General features: G+C 41.0%; 1 protein-coding gene across 3 annotated transcripts in view; it reads left to right on the forward strand.

Annotated features, from left to right (window-relative positions):
* Positions 1-22,140, forward strand: part of KIAA0930 (KIAA0930 ortholog) — a 76,001-nt gene that overhangs the window by 48,402 nt on the left and 5,459 nt on the right. For 2 of the 3 annotated variants that reach the window (XR_011328764.1, XM_069806932.1), the window contains exons 3-9: positions 7,595-7,702; positions 9,012-9,089; positions 11,317-11,418; positions 11,859-11,999; positions 13,892-14,086; positions 16,319-16,481; positions 19,294-19,449. Coding sequence is in view for 2 of the 3 variants with exons in the window: in XM_069806932.1 (XP_069663033.1) it covers positions 7,595-7,702; positions 9,012-9,089; positions 11,317-11,418; positions 11,859-11,999; positions 13,892-14,086; positions 16,319-16,481; positions 19,294-19,449 (943 nt within the window). In the remaining variant the exon portion in view is untranslated. The remainder of the gene's footprint in view (positions 1-7,594; positions 7,703-9,011; positions 9,090-11,316; positions 11,419-11,858; positions 12,000-13,891; positions 14,087-16,318; positions 16,482-19,293; positions 19,450-22,140) is intronic. The other variant, XM_069806933.1, reaches the window with a different exon arrangement.

Genomic DNA, 22,140 nt, shown 5'->3' on the forward strand with positions numbered 1-22,140 from the left:
TTCGTCCAAAGAACCAAACGGTGTTGTAACGGCAGCCCCACGCTGTAGGGAAAGTTTGGACGTGTTTTGGCAGGTCAGCCTCTGTGCAGCCAGCCTTGTTCCGATGAGCTGGAGGAGACGCTGAAGCCAGAGACATTGCAAGGATTTCAGCATTTGTCACACAGATCTGGATTGCTGCTGGGTTTCTGGCAGCGGTCTTATTTTCCGTGTTTCCTTTTTTTAATGAGTTACCTCCACCCCCTCCCCAAGAGCAAGATGAGCAGGAATCACTGCACACAAACCCTCTCTGGTACTGGGTAGCTTTGGCTCAGACTGAATCTACCTTCTAATATCTGCTAATCTTAGACCTGACACCTGCTGGTAAAAATAACATAAAGTGTTCAGACCAGGGTAGAGTGCTCTGCATTAAATCAGGGTCATGCAGCTTATTGATAATTTTTTTTTTTAGAAGCAGAAATCAATATAGCCCTTCCTTTTCCCATCACCAGTATATTAAATTAGCTTGAAACATTTGTGAGGCAGATTCAAAACTTAGGGTTGCTACATCTTTAAATTTAATAATATTCTGAAAGTTATAAGGGGGTGTGCATGTATTTTTTTTTTTTCTTTTAACTAACACTGTTAGGAGCAAGCCTACTGGGATTTAAAGTGTTTCAGAGCTACAGGGAAAGTAAAATGTAGAAAGTGAATGCTCTATCATTTGCATTCTAATGGAGGTCTACTTCTAGACCTGGATTTTTCTCTTAACGTCTTTTTTTAGGACTCTTCTAAGCATTCCAATAGCTTATTACAGCTTGATTGCTGTCTCCAAAATGCATTTGTATCAATGATAGCCTTGGTGACATTAGTCTTGGAGATGATGCAGAAGTCCATGAGTATGTTGGGTTTTGAGAATCCATTGAAGGTACTGTATTTTCAGGTTACTGGAGACCTGAGGTTTGGGAGTGAGAATTGATGTCTTTGCATAGGTTGGGGAAAAATAAATTAGTTTTTGTGGCGGAAGGAGCCGAAGGTGGCTGTTTATGCCCCAAAGTTTGTTCTTGCTGTCTAACCAGTTGGTTCTAATAAAAAGCTGCTGTAGTCACAAATTCTCTCTTCTTCACATCCGTAAACTGTCTTACTATAGTAGCACTACTGGTGTTGTATGCAGTGTTTCAAGTTACTTGTAATGTGTGTCTTCAAAGGATCCAGAAGGAAAAGGGGTTTTAATGTTCTGCCCAGCTTGGGAGTATAACTAGAACTTACATTAACATTGCAGTTATAGTTAAATAGAATTTATTTTTTTTTGTCCTGACATTGCTTGATGGCTGGCGTTTAGCATTCAACACCATTTCTTTGTTGTACTTAAAATATTTTCTCTGATTTTTTTTTTTAAGATATCTTTCATTTCCCTAAGAGAAAAAATTTATTGTGATTGTTTACACTGGTAAAAATGTAGTCTTCTTTCACTGTCCAAATTTGTAACTAAATGCCTTGTGGCTGGCAGGTAATGCACAATTAGATTTCTAAGTGAGAAAGGTGCTTCTAATGTTGAAAGCCGGTAGGATTCACAATAGTTGGATGCACTATGTGATGGGGGCTTTTAAAACTGTGTGCTGGTGAGCACATACTGGGGGATAATTCTGCTTTTGTAGAAAATGGACCAGTTCTTTGAAAGGAACGTTTTTCTTTTGCTGGCTTTTCCTGATCTTTTGAACCAAACCTGTCAATGTAAAATCCCCAAAATCAAATTTCAGTCTCTGTATTGCAGCTGGCTCTGGAGATAGTAGGAGTGTTTCCTTGCTGAACTTATATTGTGGAAGAAGTCTTGAATTTTTTTCACTGTATCATCTTCCTCTCCCTTTTCATGTTCAACCCCCTCCCATTTACTGTTTTTTAGTGAGTGTGGTCTGAAAAAAACCCTGAAAAGTGGTGCTACTACTAGATAGACCTGTTAATCCCATTAATTAACAGAAAACCAGAATCTGCTTTTTTTGAATGCTTTCTGAATGCCAACAAAATAGTGCTTCTTGTAAACCCTCTTCTTCTTACCCCATGCTTTCCATGCTGCCCAGCTGACAGCCTGTATCAATTCTGACTGTAGATTTCTTTTCAGGACTTTTTCAAAGGCTTATGTGCTAAGCTGTGCAAACAAGGTGTTTTTCAATTCACATAGGTTTCATCAAGCAGCTCTGATGCCTTGGGAACTATATAGAATTAATGTTCTCCCTAGTGAGGGTTTTTTTTGGCGAGGGAGGGCCTAGATATCCCAGTGTTCATATTATTAATACCAATTTAAAAGGCTGATTGTGTTCTCAAAGTTTTAGGGAGCAAATAGGCATGCTGGAAGAAGTATCTAGTTTATCACAAAGATTTTAAACCTGGACTAGGGTCTCAGATGGGTTTTTCTGGGTTTTATGATAAAAATGTTTCAGCTGTCTGGAAGCGTATAACTTAACGTGTGTGTTACACTGGTTTCCAGTACAGGATCTTGTGTGGCTCGAGTTCTTTAGTAAAGTTAACCAGTCCATAATGTATACATCTCTGAAAGGCATATTTCTGTGAATAAAATACATCCGCGTCAATAGACGCTTTGCTCCGTTGCCCTTGGGATGCGCTTTTTGTGCGGGTGACGACTCCTGGCGAGTTTCGAGGACAACGCGTGTTGCGGTGGGAGCAGCTGCCGCTGGAATTATCGGCGGGGCTCCTCTCCAGGAGCTCCGGTGTAACTCCAGCCTGGGCACAAGGATGACAAAATTACAGCGGATTCGGATTTGCAGATGACGCACGTTGGCGCTGCGTAAATTGTAAGGGCATGACTGTCGGACTGCGCAGCCTGATCTCAAGGAAACACGGGTTCATTTATTAGTGTAGTTCAATATTTCAGTGCCAGGCGTGCACACAGGCTCGGGAAAGGGCAGGCAAGGCACAGAGCGCACGTTATTTAGCGTGCAGTCGTGCTGCTGCGCAGAAAAAGTGCAATCCTGAGGGAGTCGTCGGAATGCGGACCCCAGCGCTGTGCCAGTACCAGAAAACTCCAATACTGGTGAAATACCAAGAGGGTGGAAAAGGAGCACAAGTTCTGCAGAGGTGCCCTGCTGAGCGCCACAGAGACATCCTAAAGGAGTTTTGTCTGGCTTATCTGGAGCGCTAACAAATGGAAAAAAAAAAAAAATAAAATCAAACCCCCAACCCAAAACCCCCACACAACCCACAAACCAAACCTGAGTATTATAATGCTTCTTGATACAGTGGAAATAGGCATGAGAAGAACCAGAGGCTGGCAAAAGGAAAGCAGCTGAATTAAATGAAGTTGCACACTTTCAGCCAAGAGGGTGATTAATCGTTGGAACGAGTTCTCAAAATAAGGTATTTTCCCAGGCACTGTCTAGTCAAATGTGATTAACTGGGTTTTGTGAAGAAGTAAGAGGGTGAAATGTCTGTGACACATAGGAGGTCAGCCTACCTGATGTAATTCTCCTTTACAGCCTTAGCTTGGTAACCCTGTGAAAACTTTGTAAAGGTGGCATAATGGATTTCAGCTTGCTGAAACTGTAGAAGGATCATCATCTTGACTTGAATGAGGAAATATCCAGCTTGGCTTTTGGATTTCACTGGGAATAAATAATCAGTATTTACGTAGTTCTTTCTATTAATAAATTTTCACACTTGCAGGAAGGCACATCTAACCTAAAGCCAGATAAACAAGCATAGAGGTGAGGCATGGCCAAGTGAATCAGCAGCAGACCTGGAAAAAGACCCAGTGTCTCCTGGATCCCTGGCTGAGACTTGTTTTCTTGGGAGCACTCAGCTATCTGAAATCCAGCATGTTCTCCAGTCTGTGTAATTTCTTAACTCTGCAAGGCCAAACGTGACAACATGAATTAAGCCTGGAATATCACAAAACGGTGTTCTCGTGAAAAGCATGAGGTATACTAAGAAATTATATTCTAGTTTTTTATTTTTATATCTATGTTGATATATATGTTATTTTATAGAGAGAGAGATAGATATATAAATAAAATTAGGCTCACATTTACCATGCTATTTCTATGTAAATATAAGGCAACGCTTCTGTAGGGCAGGCACTTCATTTAGGAAGCACTGTGCTCAGAATGGGTAACACTACTTACTTAAACTCATGTAATGGTTTCTATTACTGGGAACTCATTGAGATTTTGATGGCGCTCCTATTTGTTGATGTCTGAGTACTTAGAGGTCAGAACAGCAAACACATCGGTCTTCTGTTTTCCATGCTGTCAATCCCAAATGCCTACATTCACTTGAAGTGATTCAGTGACATATAAAAGGTTAGTACTTACCCCTTGCATTGGGACTTGGTGACAGCTCAGGTAGCTACTTCTGCAGTATTTATGGGATCTTAACAACTGCAATTCTTTTGCAACGTAAGGAGCCTGAGTAATGGGGCTTTCTGAGGCTTCAGATTTTGATTTTACGTTCTTGGCATATACGCTGTTTGTACATAGTACCAGGAAGACAAGTGTAGAGATGCTGAGCAAGCTTCCTTGGGACATGGACAAATTATGTCAGCCTGCCAAGAAATTTAGATTGCCGATTTTAAACAATAGTGATTAAGATGTACAGAATGGTGAAAATTTGTGTTTAAAGTTCTTTGTGTGAGGTTTTTAAAATTTTTTGTTTTTGTTAACCATTGATTTAGACGCCTCCTTTACTGGCTGATGCTGAACAAGTGGCTGCAGGGTCTGACTGGAGTCAGCGCAGTCTTTCCTACATCCTTGGCCCTGCCTAAGACTTCACAGTGTGCCAGCAACAGCAGGATCATTTGCTATGAGTTGAACCGAGCCTGTTGATTTATTTCACGTAATATTGCATGGCCACCTTCACATGTCCAGCACTTGTGGCAGTAGAGGGTATCTGAGATTAATCTGTGAGCTACGGCACTTGCGTGGGAAATTGAGCCCCGGGGAAGCGCTGTTTGTTTTGGCCAACCCAGATTTAGCACTTTGCTTTATGCCGAGACGCTTTATGGATGCCTTTTTGCTATTTCTGGAAGAACTGTCTAGAAATGAGTAAAAGAGATGTTGCAGATAGAGGTGTTTATGAGAGAAGGGGTGAGATTTTTTTTCAAAAGTGACTTGTAATGTGCGTGCCCGCCCTGTGAAGCATATTGCCAGTCAGATGGGGAGCGGTAGTGCTGCTCGTTACGGCACCCTGGCGAGGGCTCGTTGTGCTTTATAAAGCAGATCCTTCAGTGGCGTGGACAGAAAGGCGTCTGAAACTGCTGGCTGCTGGAGCAAACGCTGGCTCCTCGGCGTGACTGCTGCCCTGGTGCTGGGAGGGCTGGTGTGTTCCCCTGACGCTCACCAAGGACCCTTACCTGGGCACGGGTAAAACACATCCAGCGGGTGCCAGTGCCACGGAGAGCGTTTGGAAGTCCGTTTTCTGTCTTTCTGAGGTCGGATGAGTGCTGCCTCTCAATTCGGGCTGCTGACGGTTCCTTTCTCGCTGGGAGGAGGTCGCCCCTCTCCTGCCTGGTTTGACCTGTTGAATAGAGATCTATACCCTGTGCAGTTTTTTGCCTGGCAAAAACCCGAATTCCTTAAATTGCCTGAATTAATTTCCTTTGGAATACAGTGTGGCTTAAGCACTTGGCTCCGGGAACAGCCGTGGTGGTGATTCGCGGTGATCCACCGTGCCCTAACCCACCGCCTGGGAATCCTACCCTGAATTAGTGCATAGGGAAGAATGATTAAAGAAAGGCCTTTTCTCTGTTGTTATCAGTGACAGCGTTGGGGGGGCTTTTTGAAAGAGTTGTTGTGCAATGGCTTTGTAATTGCTGGGAAGAAGTAGTTCAGCGTGTGAATTAATTTCACCAGCAGAAAAAAATAGGTGGCTGACTTGTGCAAAGGGAGGTTTTAAACTTCATCATTAAGAGATGATTGAGCTCTCCCTGGATTACAGTAAAGGCTCCACAGATACGGAGGCAGAAGAGGCTGCGGTGGTGTCTGCGGAGTCCTTGGTCTCGCCTACCCTGAGGTGGGTTAGAGCCGGAGTTTTACCCTCCAATTCCTCAGTCCTGCCTTCACCCGCTCCTCTCACTGCGTCTTTCCTTCAGAGACAAGACAGCTTTTGTTTCACAGGGTATTTCTGGAATCTTGCGAATGTGCTGTTTCCATGCTTTTAGGCACAAAAGTGCAAATATCACCTTTGTTTATTTGGAGATGAATTTAAATTAGATTATTTCCCTCGGATGCTCGTGCCTTAGTTTTTTACAGTAACTCTCATTAGTTTGAACAATTATATTGCCCATAGAAAAAAATCATGGTTAGGAGCTTTAGAAGAAATAAAAACAGAACAAAGGAATGATGTATGAGTCTATAGGCATTTTTAAAAGATATTTGTAAGTTAAGAGAAGAATGATAGAAAACAGTGCATTCAGCTTTCATGGTATCTGATGGTAGTGTCAATCCTGAAATATTGTACTGTTTCACTGTTCTTCACTGTATTTCGGTCTTGTAGCTTTATCCTTCCCAGAGGATTTGAAATAGATGCAGAGTTACTATAGGTCTTAATCTTATTTTGAATTACTATAGGGCTTAATCTTACTCTGTGTGATTCCATTCACGTATTCTGACCTTTATGACAATCTGTTTTCTAACAAATCGGCTCTACCCTTCTTTCTCTGCCCTGACCAAAGCAAAAAAAGGTTCATGAATTACCCTGTTTATAGTTGTGTCAGCTGGTCACAGTATTCCGGATATTTCTTAAACATCTGTGTTAACAAAAAAGGATATTTGACAAGCAAAGAGAAACAAATGCTTTTTCAGGTATTCTGTTAAGACAGTGCATAGCTTTGACATGTTAAGTGTGGTACTTGTCACCCCATTTTGTATTACACACCAGTTCAGAGATTAAGCTGTGCTGCAGATATTCTTTTTCCAAGTGTCAAACTGCTGTTCAACTCTGTACTACATCGAGTCAAGTTTTATATTTATTTCAGTTGCTTCAATTTGTTAATGTCAGTAGAGTTGTTCCTGCTTTCTGAGATTATTTGAGATTTTTCATTTGCTTGTTTTTAGTACAGCTGAAAATCTCACATGTAGTTGGGTCCAATCGGTACTGTCAGTGTGAAACCTTTAGAAGAGGGGTTACCCAAATGTCCTCTGTGAGGCATTAATTAGTGGACTTCATCTTCCCAGAGACTCCTACCCCAGGGGGAACAAACAACAGCGACCTGCTAGGTGATGTTGAGCATTAGTCTAGTGACACGTTTGGTTCTGAGGAATTGTATTAAGAGAAATACATATGTGTGTGTGTGTGTATTCCTGATTTTATTAATTTGCTTTTTGCTAGAACATACCTGTTATAAGGAATAAGTGAAGCTGCTGTCCAAAACTGAGATTCCCCCGCACAGACGCTTTTCTCACCTGTTGACCTTCACATCCCATGTCCCCCAGCTTCACTTCCATGCAAAGCCTTCCACAAGAGCTGCCTTTCCACTGTCAACAAAATCCAATCCTGACAGAAAAATACAGCAGGAAGCTACACAACATGCAGCTTCTGGAGTCAGTTTTATGTAAGCATATAGGTATCTTTAGGTAGTATTTTTCAAGGAGATGTGATATTTTCTTAGCAGGTTGAAGTTGAAGTTTACCGGAGAGATTCTAAGAAGCTTCCTGGCCTGGGAGACCCTGACATTGACTGGGAAGAGAGCGTCTACTTGAACCTCATCCTACAGAAGGTAACAGTGATGCTTATTAATTTTTGTGGGCTGTTTATGCTAGAGAGGTTTCAGGGAAGGCTTTGATCTGTCCCCTTTCCTCCCTAGCTTGGGGGATTTGAACACTTCTGAATGATAGAGAGAAAACATGGTTTTAATTTTGCCTTTCAGAGTCTAAATGAACATAAACTGAGATTTTTATTATTTTTCAGTACAGTCCTAATAGCTTTCCTCAAAAAACTTTAAATATATCCAGTGAAGTGGGGCTGAATTCTATGCTCTGTAACAAAGCTCTGCAAAATGGAAGGCTTTGTCAAGTTTAGTAGTTCTTGAGAGTGAACGAGACTGTTAGACGAGCAGCATTTCCATTAGAGTTCATAACACAGGTGCAGCTAAGAGAGGGAACTGCTAAGTAGAAATGCAGTTAAGGTGTTACGTATTACACAAAGTTTGCTGCACTTGACATCAGAACTTTAATCAAACTTTTCTTGTTGGTGGTGGAAACATGAAGCTAGCAAAAATTATTTCTTTAATTAAACTCATAAGTTGTTCAGTTATTGCATATGTTATATTGACGCTTAGGGAAGCTGAACATTACTATAGTCATTCGAGATCCCTTTAAAGTTTTGTTGATTATGATCTTGAAATGAGAGACTGCTGGCTTATTGCACACATCCTGAAAACCAAATTGTTTTCATTCTCTCCCTTTCCTCCCAAAAGTCTCGTTGCAGAACAACTCTGCAGAGAGCAGTTTCTGCCTTTATTTGATGTTGAATAAAACCAGAATCCCTTTGCTACAATCAAAATTCAGAGATGCTGTTACAGCTGGGCATCGCTGTCCAGAGCTATCATACTTGCTCCTTACAAGTTTTTTCGGGTTGTTTGGCAGGCTGTGTTAATCGTTTCTGACCTCTCCGATGTGCTGCTTGTGTTCATTAGTGTTTCTATTTTTCCCTTTTCAAAGGGAGGATATCTTTTCCATTTCTACCTTACAGTGTGCTTATATGTGCGTGTCATACTTATTCCCCCCAGCTGACCAGCAAGCTATTGTTAAACAATATTGACAGGAGTTTCTTTACCTGTAGGTTGTGCACCTCAGCAAGCATCTGTACAAAAGATTTCAGCATTGCTGAGTTAATAAACACAGGCTTTAAAATCGCAGGAGTTTCAGTAGAGGAAAGAGAATAAAGAAAAAGGCAATACCAAAACATCTTACTTTTTAGCCAGACAGCTAAAAAAATTAAGAGAGAATGTGTTCTGCTTCATGCACATGAATGTTTTGTTTTTCTAACTCTAAACCTTTATTTCTCTATCTGGTGCCCTGTTTCAGCTGGATTATGTGGTGACATGTGCTGTGTGCACACGCTCTGATGGAGGAGATATTCACATTCACAAAAAGAAATCTCAGGTGAGATTACCTTGTTATTACTTGTGGATAAGAGGTTGGCATCCAGTATTACCTAATCCTAAAAGCTGTATCAAAACCAGGCCAGTGTTCTCAGGCTGTGCTCTGACAGGTGCATCCGTGTGAAGCATCTCAAATATTTGTCTAGTGACATTTCCTGCCAGTCATCTAAATGTGAGATCTAAATGTTCTTTATAGTCCCTCTCAAAAAAATTGTGAAGACCTCTGCATGCTTTCAAGATTTATATCTTTGCTACTGGATTGGGGGGGGGCAGAGTATGCCCAACTGTTAACCAATCTGAAGGTAAACCTGAAATTGTGAGACCTGGATTATGAGAAACCTTCAGGGTAAATCTGTCATCTAGGGCTATTAAATGGTAGACAATTTACTGATTACCGATTTACCTTTTATTTGTTTTATGAGATTCTGGTTTTCTCTCTTAAACTGCTCATTCCTTCCATCTCCACACCAAAGGCTTTTATCACTTGCTTGTGTGCAGCATACACTTAATCCAGGGTTTAGCACAGTGGAGGAGACTGATTAATAAGCGTGGAGGGGACAACAACAAGAAACCCCAGACTTCTTCACTCAGTTTCCAGCAGATCTTGCAACAACTCCTAGTTGGCAGAAATTCTTCTTTAAAAGGTTCCTGTTCCTGTTTCTCCTAGGCATTTCCATTCCTCTAGCTCATTCAGCTGCTTGCATGGCTTTACCTAAAATAAACCACTGCTCTTTAATCCTTTAATTTTGTTTTACCATTTTAAAATAATTGTTGCTTTGCCTACAAACAAAAACTATCAACGCTGATTATTGTATTTGTAATTTGCATTAGTTAGGCACGTAATTCCCTTCTGGTGCTGTTGAGACACCATATTACACCACTAATGTAAGCCCTTTATTTCTCATCGCTTTTTCCACTGCTTACTAGTCCAAATTTCATCCCCAGTTAACTTTTGCAAAACTCTTTTGAGAAAAATCTGTAAATATTACATGCAGATTTGGAAACTAGGAAGATGAGGATGAGGGACCTGCCCTCACTGCGTGTGAGCAGAGTTCAGAATAAGGAGGGGGTTTTCTGTTCCTCATTCCTACAGGCTCATACTGTGGGACTGCTTATAAATTTTTCTTTGCCTCCCCTTTCCTAGGAGAAACTCAGCACACATTAAAACTTACCAGTACATACTAGTAACGTTTCAACATCATGAAGTTGATCTAGGGAGAGAGAAAAGCCAATTCGGTATACTGTGAAAAGCATATTTGCAGTAGGGCATTTCACTGTAACAGGCATCATGGAAGCTCTTAGTTTTAAATGAACAAAAGCTGACTTTTGTGGATCTGTATTACCGCTCTGATGGTTCTTGTTTTAGAAAACATATGTTACCCTGTCAGTGTGCAGCCAGGTGTTGAACAGGTAGAAGCCCTCTTCAGGCGTAGGACTTGATGTGCTACTCCAGACCTATGACAAAGCTGATGTGTTCATACCAGTAGAGTACCTAAGGCACAAAACCAGTGTAAAAAAGGCTGACTTTCCCCTAAATTATTTTGCAGACTGCATTGATTCTCTGCTGGCTTGACAGTAAGATCTCTACAAACTGTATTTTCCTCAGGTGTGTCTGTCTGGAGATGAGTTTGGGGTTTTTTTTTTTTGCTTTACTTTGGATGGCATGAGAACAAAGATGCCTGGAGGATGTCCTTGTTTCAGGCGTTGGTGCAAGTGTCATCTCCGAGGAGTCTTGTGACATCAAAGAGTGATGTTGATCTTACTGTAGTACTAAGCAAACAATAACAATGAAATTAACTGTACAAACAAGTAGTGTTAGGTCAGTTACTCCACAGTAACTTTCTTGCTGTGTGTGCTTTTACTTTGGAGCACATTGCAGTAATTTAAAGGTAGCTCAAGGTGGTTTTCTCTGTTAATGAAAAGGAATATACCATAGGATGGTGAGAGGTCAGGTACACACGGGGACATTTACTGTGGAGCAACTAGTATGTGATAACTTGCATGTGAAAACTCAAGGATTTTACAAGTGGTGTCATTATTGCAAAACAGGCTGTAGTCAGAAACCTGCCCAGCTTTGCCTGCAGGTTGTCCAGCATCTCTAGCGTAAGTGAAAATGGTTGCTGACTGAGCAGTGTTGGACTGTGCTGTTCTGGTGTTAATTCCATGCGTCCATTCCTGAGCACATTTACCTGAGAAGTTGTTTTTTTTTTTTCCCATGTCTTTGTCAGCAAGTGTTTGCGTCTCCTAGCAAACACCCAATGGACAGTAAAGGAGAGGAGTCAAAGATCAGCTACCCCAACATATTCTTCATGATTGACAGTTTTGAAGAGGTGAGTTCCTTGTTGCAGCAGCAGAGTTTTGTCCTATTCTAGTCTCATGTCCTGATTAGCTGTTTTCTTGTACCTTTTGAACAAATGTTCTTGGCTAATTGGGGGTAATCTTCCAGTACTGTTTATGTTATTTTATTTGACCTTCCTCTTTCTTTAATGTTTGAAATCTGAGCTTAAAGCTGGATTTTGGTATCTGTCTTTATGATGGGCTAAAGCAAGACAGGCTGATGTAAGAGCTGCTTATCTCAACACACGATTTGCAGTGTGCACTGCCTGAAGTCTGGTTTTTGAAAGGCTGGGGTAGAGCATACAGCTCCCTTGCTTTCTGCCATTTACATTGAAACTGCCTTGGGCCTGAGGAGAATCATGGGAATCTGAATATATTTGAACTTTAACAGCTGCAGTTTGCCTTGAAGTGTTTCATCTTGCATCTTTGGCAGGTTTTCAGTGACATGACTGTGGGAGAAGGAGAAATGGTTTGTGTGGAGCTAGTGGCCAGTGACAAAAGCAACACCTTCCAAGGGGTGATTTTTCAGGGGTCGATCCGCTATGAAGCACTCAAGAAGGTCTATGACAACAGGGTAAGTTGCTCCTGAAAGACAACGTCCTTCGCAACAATAATACTCTGACCACAGTTTTTCTTTGCTGCTGAGGCTGTTAGCTTTTTGTCCTGTTAGATCATCTGCATCATGGTCTGTCTTTTTTGGCTTTTTTGCCTGAAAGCTAATGGTTTTGGCTCAGACAGCTGAGAGCATTCAGATCAGGGTATATTACTCTGGTGTTTGCCAAAAGGTGTGAAGTTGATAAGTAGTCAAGAATGTGACACAGGAATGGATCTGAAGGGAGCCCCTTCATTTTCTTGAAAGGTCATAGATACTTCTAGTTACTTCAGAGAAAGCATGTTTTGCAGGGAGATCTTAAACTTTGGTAACTACCTTGCTATATGTAAAACAAGTTTTTCTTTAGTGTGTTTTGTACTCACAGCTGTTTTCAAAAGACCACTGTAGTTCACTGCCACAGAAAGAAGCTTTCTTTGCTTTCCTACAGAAACACAAAATGCCAGCACTTTCAGATTCAAATTCAGTACTTAGTGCTGAAGTCAAGAGAGTGCAAGAGCCAATAAACTTCTCAGTTTGTTATGAAGACAATCCTGAGAAATTTTTAAAAAAGAAACACAAAAATCCTCACAATATCTGCTGTGACTGTAAATTTCATTTCGCTTTGTTCCTACCCTTGTCAGGAGAGGTCTTAAATAATTTCCCTTTTCCCTGCTTTAAAAGTGGGTAGTTATACTCTTCTAGCCTTTTTTTGAGAGAACATGAAACTGAAATTCTTTCTCTGTCCCACCATCATCTTATGGCCTCACGCAATCAGCAGGTGTGTTACTAAAATACACTGGAATGCAGAATCACTAAAGACAACATAAGAAGAAAGGCCTGCAGTGGAAAGACAAGATTTGATGTGGTAAAGCTACCTCATAGCCTAGGAATGTCCTGTTTGACCACACAGCTACTTTGCACTGTTCTGTTAGGTGCAATAAAATTGTTAGCTCTTCAAATATGCAATGATGGCCAAAGGCAGAACTTGAAATTTGACCATTCTTTTAACAGAACAGAAGCAATCTCTCTATGCTTTTGAAGGTTGCTTGATTTCAGTTGTGCCTGTATTAAGTCTTAGTACAATATGAGTTGTGTTAAATGACGAGCATCTTGGCCCTTTCAGGCGATAAATTGCTGAAAGCTGTGATAAACCACTTTAAAGTTACAGTTAAGTCCTACTTATTTCACTTGGCAAAGCCTTGACTGTTTTCATATTGGTCTGTTCCTTTTTTCAGTTCTCAGTTCAGTTTTCAGTTCAGTTGTGGTAACTGGAAATTGAGCCCTTCTGTCTGTTGAGGGGGTTCAAAAGCTGTCAGGGTTTTGCGGTGAGCAATGCGATGCAGGTTAGTTGTGCATGGGGGCTGGTTCTTTATGCTTTGGCCTTGACATTGTGGACACACAAAAGTCAAATTGACTTGCCACAAAGTAGTGCCAGAATGGTGCAGTGCGCTTTGGTAGTTTGAAGCATCTCGTGTGTGCCTGTTGCTTTTTGGACTCAAACAAGTGTCCCTGCGCAGGCTGTGTTGGGTCATGCACGTGCTTGCTTGTGCTCTGGTGTGCCACGTTGTGGGGGTCTGGATAAAAACCTTTCGTTTTATCTCAGCGTGCCATTGAGTAACTCTGCCGTTTGGGTAGCTGAAGGAGTTGATTCTTCTCTGAGCCTGTTTTTGTATCTGTAAAGTTACTTCCCTTTTGGAGATCACTTCAGATTGTGGCTTAAAATACTTGTAAGAATCAAGATAACGATCATTATCCACTATGTTTTTTACTTATTCTTAGATAACTGCTTTCAGAAAATGTTGGGTTTTGTTGGGTTTTTTTGAAACATGGAGATGATATTACATGGTTTTCTCTCCTGTCTTGATGCCTTGCAGGTGAGTGTTGCAGCTAAGATGGCTCAAAGAATGTCTTTCGGCTTTTATAAATATAACAACATGGAGTTTGTCCGAATGAAAGGGCCGCAAGGGAAAGGACATGCAGAGATGGCAGTGAGTAGAGTTTCTACTGGTGACACCTCACCGTATGGGACAGAAGAAGATTCAAATCCAGAATCCCCAGTGCATGAGAGAGTAAGTAGCAGACGGAAATACTGACTTAAGGTTAAGCATGAACATGTTTTGCTCCAAAGCCAGCAGATGGACTGAAGCTGGGATTAACTCACATCATGGTTCTGAACTTAGGTTTGCCTGTATGTATTTTGAACGTACTTGGTATATGCAGATGGATTTTTAGCACAGTTTCCCTTGAGCAAATACTGAATACAGAGATAGCTGGATGATTCATACTTCTGGAGGAGTGTTTTGTTGAAACAACAGCGACGTTGATGCCAGGGAAAATGATGATTCTGCCGGTTTTCTATGAAAATTAATAGATTCCATTTCTGTACAAGATGGGATTTACCTAGAAACATGGAATTTGTCTGTTATGTAGGTTGCTTGCTAAACCTCACAGGAAATGGTACTGTTAGGAGATTCTGCCACGGACAAATGCTGCCAATGTGAAGCCTGTATATTAAAGCAAAGATTATGGATCTAAATGCAGTACCTATTTTATGCATATGCTTAATTTCAATGCAAGTGCAGTGAAATACCAATAGAATCAGTCCATAGGTGCTGATTTGGTCCTTATTCAGTCCTGAGCCTTGTTTTCCATTAAGGCATTTTACCTAGTTAATGGGGATTAGGCAACATGTCTTCAAAATAACTGCACAGATGTGTCCTGACCTGGGCTGGGTAGTTCCTGATGGATTCTAGTCTAGTTTCCTGTGTAACATAGCTAACCTGTGTAGTTTAAAGGTCTGCAGGACTGCTTCTAAATGTCCCCATGCAAGCTGCTTGTTTTTTGTTTCTGGCTTCCTTAAAGGCAAAATGAGCTGCTGGCACAGAGCTTGTTAACTGGATGTGCTTGCTGTCTGCAGTAGAGATACAGCCTGGAGAAATCAGGCCGGGAGGGAATTCCTGATCTTTTGGCTCCAAGAATTCCAGTGTCAACTGGAAAATGTCAAAATGGATTTGATAATGTATTATCATTGCTTTTTGCTAATGGTTTTAATGGTGATTTGCCTGTTTCTGGTCTTCCCTGCAGGTGTGGTATGAAATAGCTGCAGAATTAAAAATAGAGACAAGCACAAATTAGAGATCGAGTGCACTATGAGGATCAGTTGGGTGGTAGAATGCTTCTACTTTTTTTTTTTTTTTTTTTTTTTTTTTTTTACACAATGATAGAGGGACAACATAAAGTGTTTCTGCAGTGCAACACCAACCTGGCTTGGCTGTCGTCCTTGCTCACATGTCACCTCCATCCTTATTTGTATGGACAGATATGAGCAATATCAGGTGTCATCTCAGGGAGAGTTATGGGATTGTTAAATTAACTGTGTGCAGAAGGAAGGATGAGATAGAAGTTGCTCACCTCCATCAGCAAAGTAGTTATCCCTATTTTTTTTATTTGAAATGAAACTATTAAAATATCTACTGGTTTTGCTAGTAATAAGCACTGCATTTTAGTTTTTTCTGAAATAGCTATGCTTGAGTATAATTGTGGTTTACTCAAGAGCAACTACTGCTCTGAAGGAAGGGTGTCTCTATAGTTTCATCCCTAACCTGTGTTTCACCATAGGCAATTATATCCTTGCATTTGTCATCACTTAGACAAACCAAATCATCAGGGGCATCTCAACTTGTTTTTCTCCATCCTATGTTGAAACGTGACATACATATAATTGTATGTTGATGTCACTTTTGCGTCAGCATCTTGGGTTAAGTAATTGCTTTGTGACCCTGCTTCCCATAGGCACGGTGACCTTTCCCAGTGATCCCATGTGGCATCCTTCTAAGCAGGGAAACTACTACCCTGTGTTTGCCAAAGAAATGAAGATGCACAGTTCTAGTGTGTCCAATACAATACATTCTTAGCCTATTAAGTCTTTCTGAATTTCAACATGCAAAAATAAGTTTGACATTCTTGGTGCTGAAATTATTAATTTTTTTTCCTTTATGCCTATAAATCCTTGTTAAAAGCGATCAGCTGAGGAGAGATGTTTTTCATTATTGACGTAACAGTTGAGGGTGATGATATATCAAAATATTCTCATCTTGATGAGCATCTTGAAGCTAAGATGACTGTTCAGTTGACATTCTCTGGCCACTCTGATAAAACTTACAGCTAGACACCAGTCATGATTCTGATTTTTATGCATGTGACTGCCTTGTGACACATATTCAAGACTGATTATTTCTTACTAGGAGCACAGAACTTTTAAAACAAAACTTTCTCTAGCATTTCTTCTGTTTCCCTTTCAGGTCACTTCTTTCAGCACACCACCAACCCCAGAACGCAACAATCGCCCATCCTTTTTCTCCCCATCCCTCAAGAGAAAAGTGCCCCGAAATCGAATTGCTGAGATGAAAAAATCCCACTCAGCAAATGACAGCGAGGAGTTCTTCAGAGATGATGATGGCGGAGGTGAGAGAAGCAATATCAGCTGAACAGACTTGTCTGGAGAGGGCACAGAGCTATGGAAAGGGATCCCAATGCCATTTTCCCCACATTTGCAGTGTGAAAAACCTAGCTCCACAAAGTCCAACCCAGTGCCGCTCTGAAAATGGGGTTATTCACAGGCTTGGCATCTTTTTGAAGACTGGAGACCAACAATTCCTACATATATTTAAAACTTGCCTCCCCCTTTTATATAGACTCATTTGAGAGAAATTTGAACAGGAAAGATCCTCCCCTGTACCCAGATACCAGGCTCTCAGGTGACACTTGTCCAGATATCACAGTATAGCGGCGTAGAGCATGCTCTCATGGACAAGTTCTCCGAATTCCCTGATTTGATCCAGAGTTGGTTAAAGTTGGTGAAAAGGCATTTACTTCAACTGGCTTTGGATCAGTTCTGAACTCTTTAAAAAGAAAACCTACTGAATTTGTTTATGTAGTGCTTTAACACCTTGTGGAACTCTTCCTTTTAATTCTAGTTACTCAGTATGAAACAACCAACAAGATAAAAAATAGACTCTGATTCAGGATATAGTGTATAAATCCAATCATATTGCAGTATTGTTAGGTGGGAAACTCACAAATGTCGAAGTCCAAACTGCTTTTCAAATGTTTAAAAACAATTCAGTAGAAAAGCCAAAAAAATCTATCTGTTGGCATGCTAATAGAGAAACACAAAGGTAATTTCCAGATCACAAGTTCTGTTTGTAGTAGCAAAGGTATTACCTGTCAGCGGTACTGGACCAGCTTAGCTAATAAAGAATTGCACATTAAAAAGAAGCTTAAGTGATAACGTTTAATTCAAATTCTGTGCAACTTAAACTGGTTATAACTAATTCAGGGTTCTGTCAATAGAAACCTTTCCTCATCTTTTTTCCTTAATTTGCCTGGTCAAAATGTCTGTTATTTCAAATGAGACGTGTTTTTTAGCATGCTTTACTAAGCAAAGGGTAGGGCTTGGCTCAGTTACTACGGTGTGGGGAGAAGGGCAGCTTTCCCAGCTGGAGTCCTGCTTTTGCTACCTCTCTCCTGGAGGTTGCACAGGATAGAATGGAGCTCAAGGCCCTCGTGGGTGGTGGTAGTGTCTGCTCAGTATTGTTTTGCAGGGTTTGATCCTAGCGTACTTAATGATAATGATGAACATTCCTATTATTTTTGTTTTCTTTTCCTTTGAATATATTTACGGAAGTAAACAAATTCCAGGTTTCCTAGATATTTGATATCACGCATATAAAATACCAAGAAGTGTGGTTTCACTTTAGTTATAAATGTTTTGACCTTATTGTTCCTGGTCCTAAAAATAAACAGGAATATTTTAACAGCTTATGCTAGGAAGTCTAATTTATTCAGAGATGAGATTTCCACAAGGAGAAGTAACTAAATGAGATTTCTTTACAAATTTCAGAAACCTGTGTGTCCTACCAGTGTTTGCTCAGGAGCTGCGGTGGTGAAATTCTTGTTTCAGAGTGGGAAAGCTGACTTCAGTTCACCCAGTGATGGGGTTTTGTAGAAGCGGAGATGTTCTGGGGCATCTTGGCCTCATGGGTGGAGGATAACTTGCTTGTCTAAAGATCAGCCAGTGTCCTTGGTCTGGCCAGTGCTGCCGCAGATGCAGACAGACTTGTTGTGGCCCATGAGGGCCCACTTCACTTGCTTTTGCTGTGTGCAAGCATGACACAGCAGAAGAATTGTACTTATTCCAGCTGCTGGAGTCAAACCCTTCTGACCTGATCACCACAGTGCTCTTGGCACAGCGGTAATGCGTGGGGAGAGGGAATAGGCTGCTTAGCTGTACACATTTATAGGGAAGGAGGGAAAACAAGATACAGATTTTTGGTTGTTTTTTTTCTCCCATATTGTTACGCGTCTTTCTAGAGTAGCTGCCACTATGTATTTTTCCTTTGCTAGGACCTCTTTGTTTGGATCAGGACCCACTTTTAAACAAATGAGTCCCAGAGCTTGAATCACTCTGGTCCAGAATTATTATGTTCACTTCAACACCTGCTTTTAGCACTGGGGGACAGGGCTGAGTTTTACAGGGGAATGGAGGGAAAGTTTAGAAACACTCAAAAAATACAGTGTATGCATTCCTGGCTGTGGGAGACATCTGCAGCTATAAAAAACTTCTCTAGCTTACAGTGAACTCAGTATCCTTTTGTTTTAAAAGTTATTTGTGGACCTCTAAACTAATTATGAGAAGAATGACACTGCTGAAGGGTCCCAGGTTTGGCTTGGGAAATGCATGGAGATGTGCAGTAAACTGGCTTATTAATGCTGACTCTACCCCTGTCTGGTAGATGTCAATTTTCCTCATAAGAAACAATTTTTCTTCTGTTACACTTGTGAATTTCTGCATGAGTAACTACTTAATTTTAGGGATATTCTATTATTTTGTATATGGGGGAAGACTGGGTTGGGATTCTGCTTGTGCACTGTGGTAGTAAAGGCTTCATTCCCTCTCCTGGCTGCTCTGTTAGCAGGTGATTGTCTACTACTGCTGCCAGCTGTTGGTATTATTCATTATCTTCACTGGAAGTGGTGAATTCTGTGCTAGGCAAGATCTGACTGATTTAAAAAATATAAAAATATGTCGGGGTTTAACCCCAGCCAGCAACTAAGCACCACGCAGCCGCTCACTCACTCTAGTAATAGTGTCCTGCATGTGACTTATCTCTAGACAACGAATAGTAGGCTTTCCTGGTTTTTTGACTTTCAGAAGTCTTCCAATAAAATGCAGAAAGTACAATCACTTTAAGCTTGCTATCTTCTACCTTTACAGATCTGCACAATGCGACAAATCTGAGGTCGCGGTCTTTGTCTGGAACAGGACGGTCTCTGGTGGGCTCGTGGCTGAAGCTGAACAGAACAGATGAAAACTTTCTACTCTATGCACACTTAACTTACATCACTTTGCCATTGCATCGAATTTTAACAGGTGAATTTTAACATGTGTTCTGCATAAACAGAGTCTCCTTTGATTCCAAGACAGCCTTCTGCGTTGTGGGATTTTGCTGTTAAGATAGAGGAAAAGTATTTCCCTGTAAGGGAGATACTATAGCAGCAAATCTGTGCAAACAAGTGGAATGGAGTCAACCTGTTCTCTAGCTTTGGGTGGGATTTGCTTGGTGACAATTCAAACAAGTTTGTAGATTGTTGTAACAAACTTCCAGAGGAGCAGTAGTTGCTTTAATACTGGAATTCAAACTTCATCCAGCTCATTAGTGCAAGGCAACTCATTGTGAGCCCATCCACTGACAGCAATAGTTGTAGCAGAGACCTGTGACTGAGAGAGCTGCAGAAAGGCAGCTCTGGAATTTGGAGAGACCTCCTTTGCCAATTTTGACTCTTAGATTTAGTTTCCATGTAAGCTGATTGGACTGATCAAAGTACCCACACTAATGCCTATAAATCTGTCAGGTGTCCAATGTCTTCAGCTAGACATAATGATGTTTGTGTGTTCTACCATGAGTAATCAGTCCCCTGTGTTGTTGATCTAAGTATGCCAATTACTACACTGATGACAGCCAACTTTGTTCAGCCAGGCTAGGATAGCACAGTAAGTTGGGGTTTACAGTCTGCAGGCAGTACTGAAGTTTTGATTTTCATCCAGATAACTCTTGTCTGCCTACAAATACAGGTGGACTAGAGAAGACAACTGGTCTGTTTGACCTGTACCCATCAGCAAGCCTGCTAGCCTTTCAGGGATACAGCTTGCAGTGTGAGGGTGCTCATGGGGCTCTTGAGATTCAAGTCTAAAAACTGAGAAAGCAGCAATGGTTAAGGACTCTCTCCTCTGTCCGAATGCAGTGGCTGTTTCTTTCATACAGACATTACTAGTGTTACTGTCCATTCTCTTCATTCTTCCGAAGTGAAGCCCTGAAATACCTTCTCATTGACCATTGTGGGCAGAAAGAAAGTTTGATCCAGCTGTACAGCAGTATCTTAGGCAGAACTATTGCTCAACTGCAAAATTTAGACCAGAATGAAGTTATGATCTCAGAGCAATGTAAAGTCCTGTCTCTAACCTTGGAAGATCCTTATAACTGTTACTTCCTCTAAGAACTTAATCTTTTTCTTTCTCTTCCCATCCAGCAGATGGGATGACTTCTGAATAGGTTTGTCTGGACTGTGGGCTTTTGATCAGTGCCTGCTTTTTTCTTGTCTGGGTCTAAAAAGGGAACACACCTGAAAACAAAACTGATCTATTACACAGTGGTTATTTCCAGACTGTTCCTGAAAGGTAGCTAAAAGGAAAGGAGTTAGGAAATCTGTTGTTAAACAGGTTAATCTGCTGCTAAAAGAGATGAGAAGATAGTATGGGTATTAATGTCATTGGTTGCATTATGCTAGTGTAATAGTAATAGCTGCAGTCTTGTCCTCGTTTGCAGGCTGAGATGTCAGAGCCTCTTGCAAAAGTAGACTGGCTCTTACTCTACGGAAATTGTAGCTGATAAGGTAGAAGTGGAAATTATACTTAGCAAAGAGGTGTTTCTACATTTGCCCTTTCACTGTAAATAGGGATTTATTTTGATTTAGAATTACAGATTCCAGTAAAAATTGATCCTCTGTAATTAAGGGCTGATTTTGAACACTGTTTCAGCAATATACATTATTATTCCTTATGATAATTGTGTTGATAATCTTACAGCTATTTAGCTGGAGTTACCGAGCTCGCTCACTCACTCTCTCACCACAAGCATTTTGGAGTTCACAGAAGATGTATTGTTCCTGCTGGCATTTAAAACTTGCTCAAGTGGGTGGCATAAATGCCTCCATGCTCAAATATTTGCTTTGAGCTTGAACATCCTTTCTGAGACATAACTTGTTTAACATAAGGTTGCAGGAGTCGGTATATATACTGAGATGCACAGAAATAGGACATAAAATGTCTGGGCTGTTAGGCAGAATTTTAATCTGCAGTTTTTCCACTACCCGCGTTTGCTTTAGGTCGACACGTCGGGTGGAGCCCGTTACCAGTGCCTTTTTGTAATTAATGCATTGCATCAGTGGCAGCTTTCCAGCAAGCGGGAGCATTACACGTGGGGCAGGGTGAAGTGGGAAAGATACTCATTTCCCTTGAGTAGTTTAGGAAGCCTTTACTAAGAAATTAAAATCCCAGTCATAGTGATCAAAGTACATTTTTAAAAGGTCTGGAGTTTATACACATTGGTAAGACTTCCTTTGCTCGAAGCCTTCTCTCCATGCTAGGTAATCCCAGTTCTCTCGGCCTCTCCTCGTATGTCAGAGGCTCCAATCCCTTAATCATCTTTGTGGCCCTTCACTGGACCCACTCCACTGTGTTTCATCCTTTACAAGTGTGTCTAGAGCCCTCTGGAGCTGTGGATCACTTTTTACTCATGTCATCCTCTTTGTGCAGCTGTGTGTGATCAGCCTCTTAATTAAGTGTGTGCTCCCATTTCCCATGTTCTTTATTCTCTGTGTAGCCTTGAAAAGGACATAGTAGCCCAGTTTCCAGATATTTCTGTGTACTGCTGTGCCAGTGTGCTGGTTTTACTGTCCACATTTGGAAAGATGCCCATGATTATGACAGATATTTTACAGGTTCATATTCTGTCATATTTGGACAATATGGAGCTGAGGAGCCAACAAAAGGAGTGGGTTTGTG

Source organism: Haliaeetus albicilla, chromosome 19, assembly GCF_947461875.1.
Source record: "Haliaeetus albicilla chromosome 19, bHalAlb1.1, whole genome shotgun sequence".
Classification (NCBI taxonomy): Eukaryota; Metazoa; Chordata; class Aves; order Accipitriformes; family Accipitridae; genus Haliaeetus; species Haliaeetus albicilla.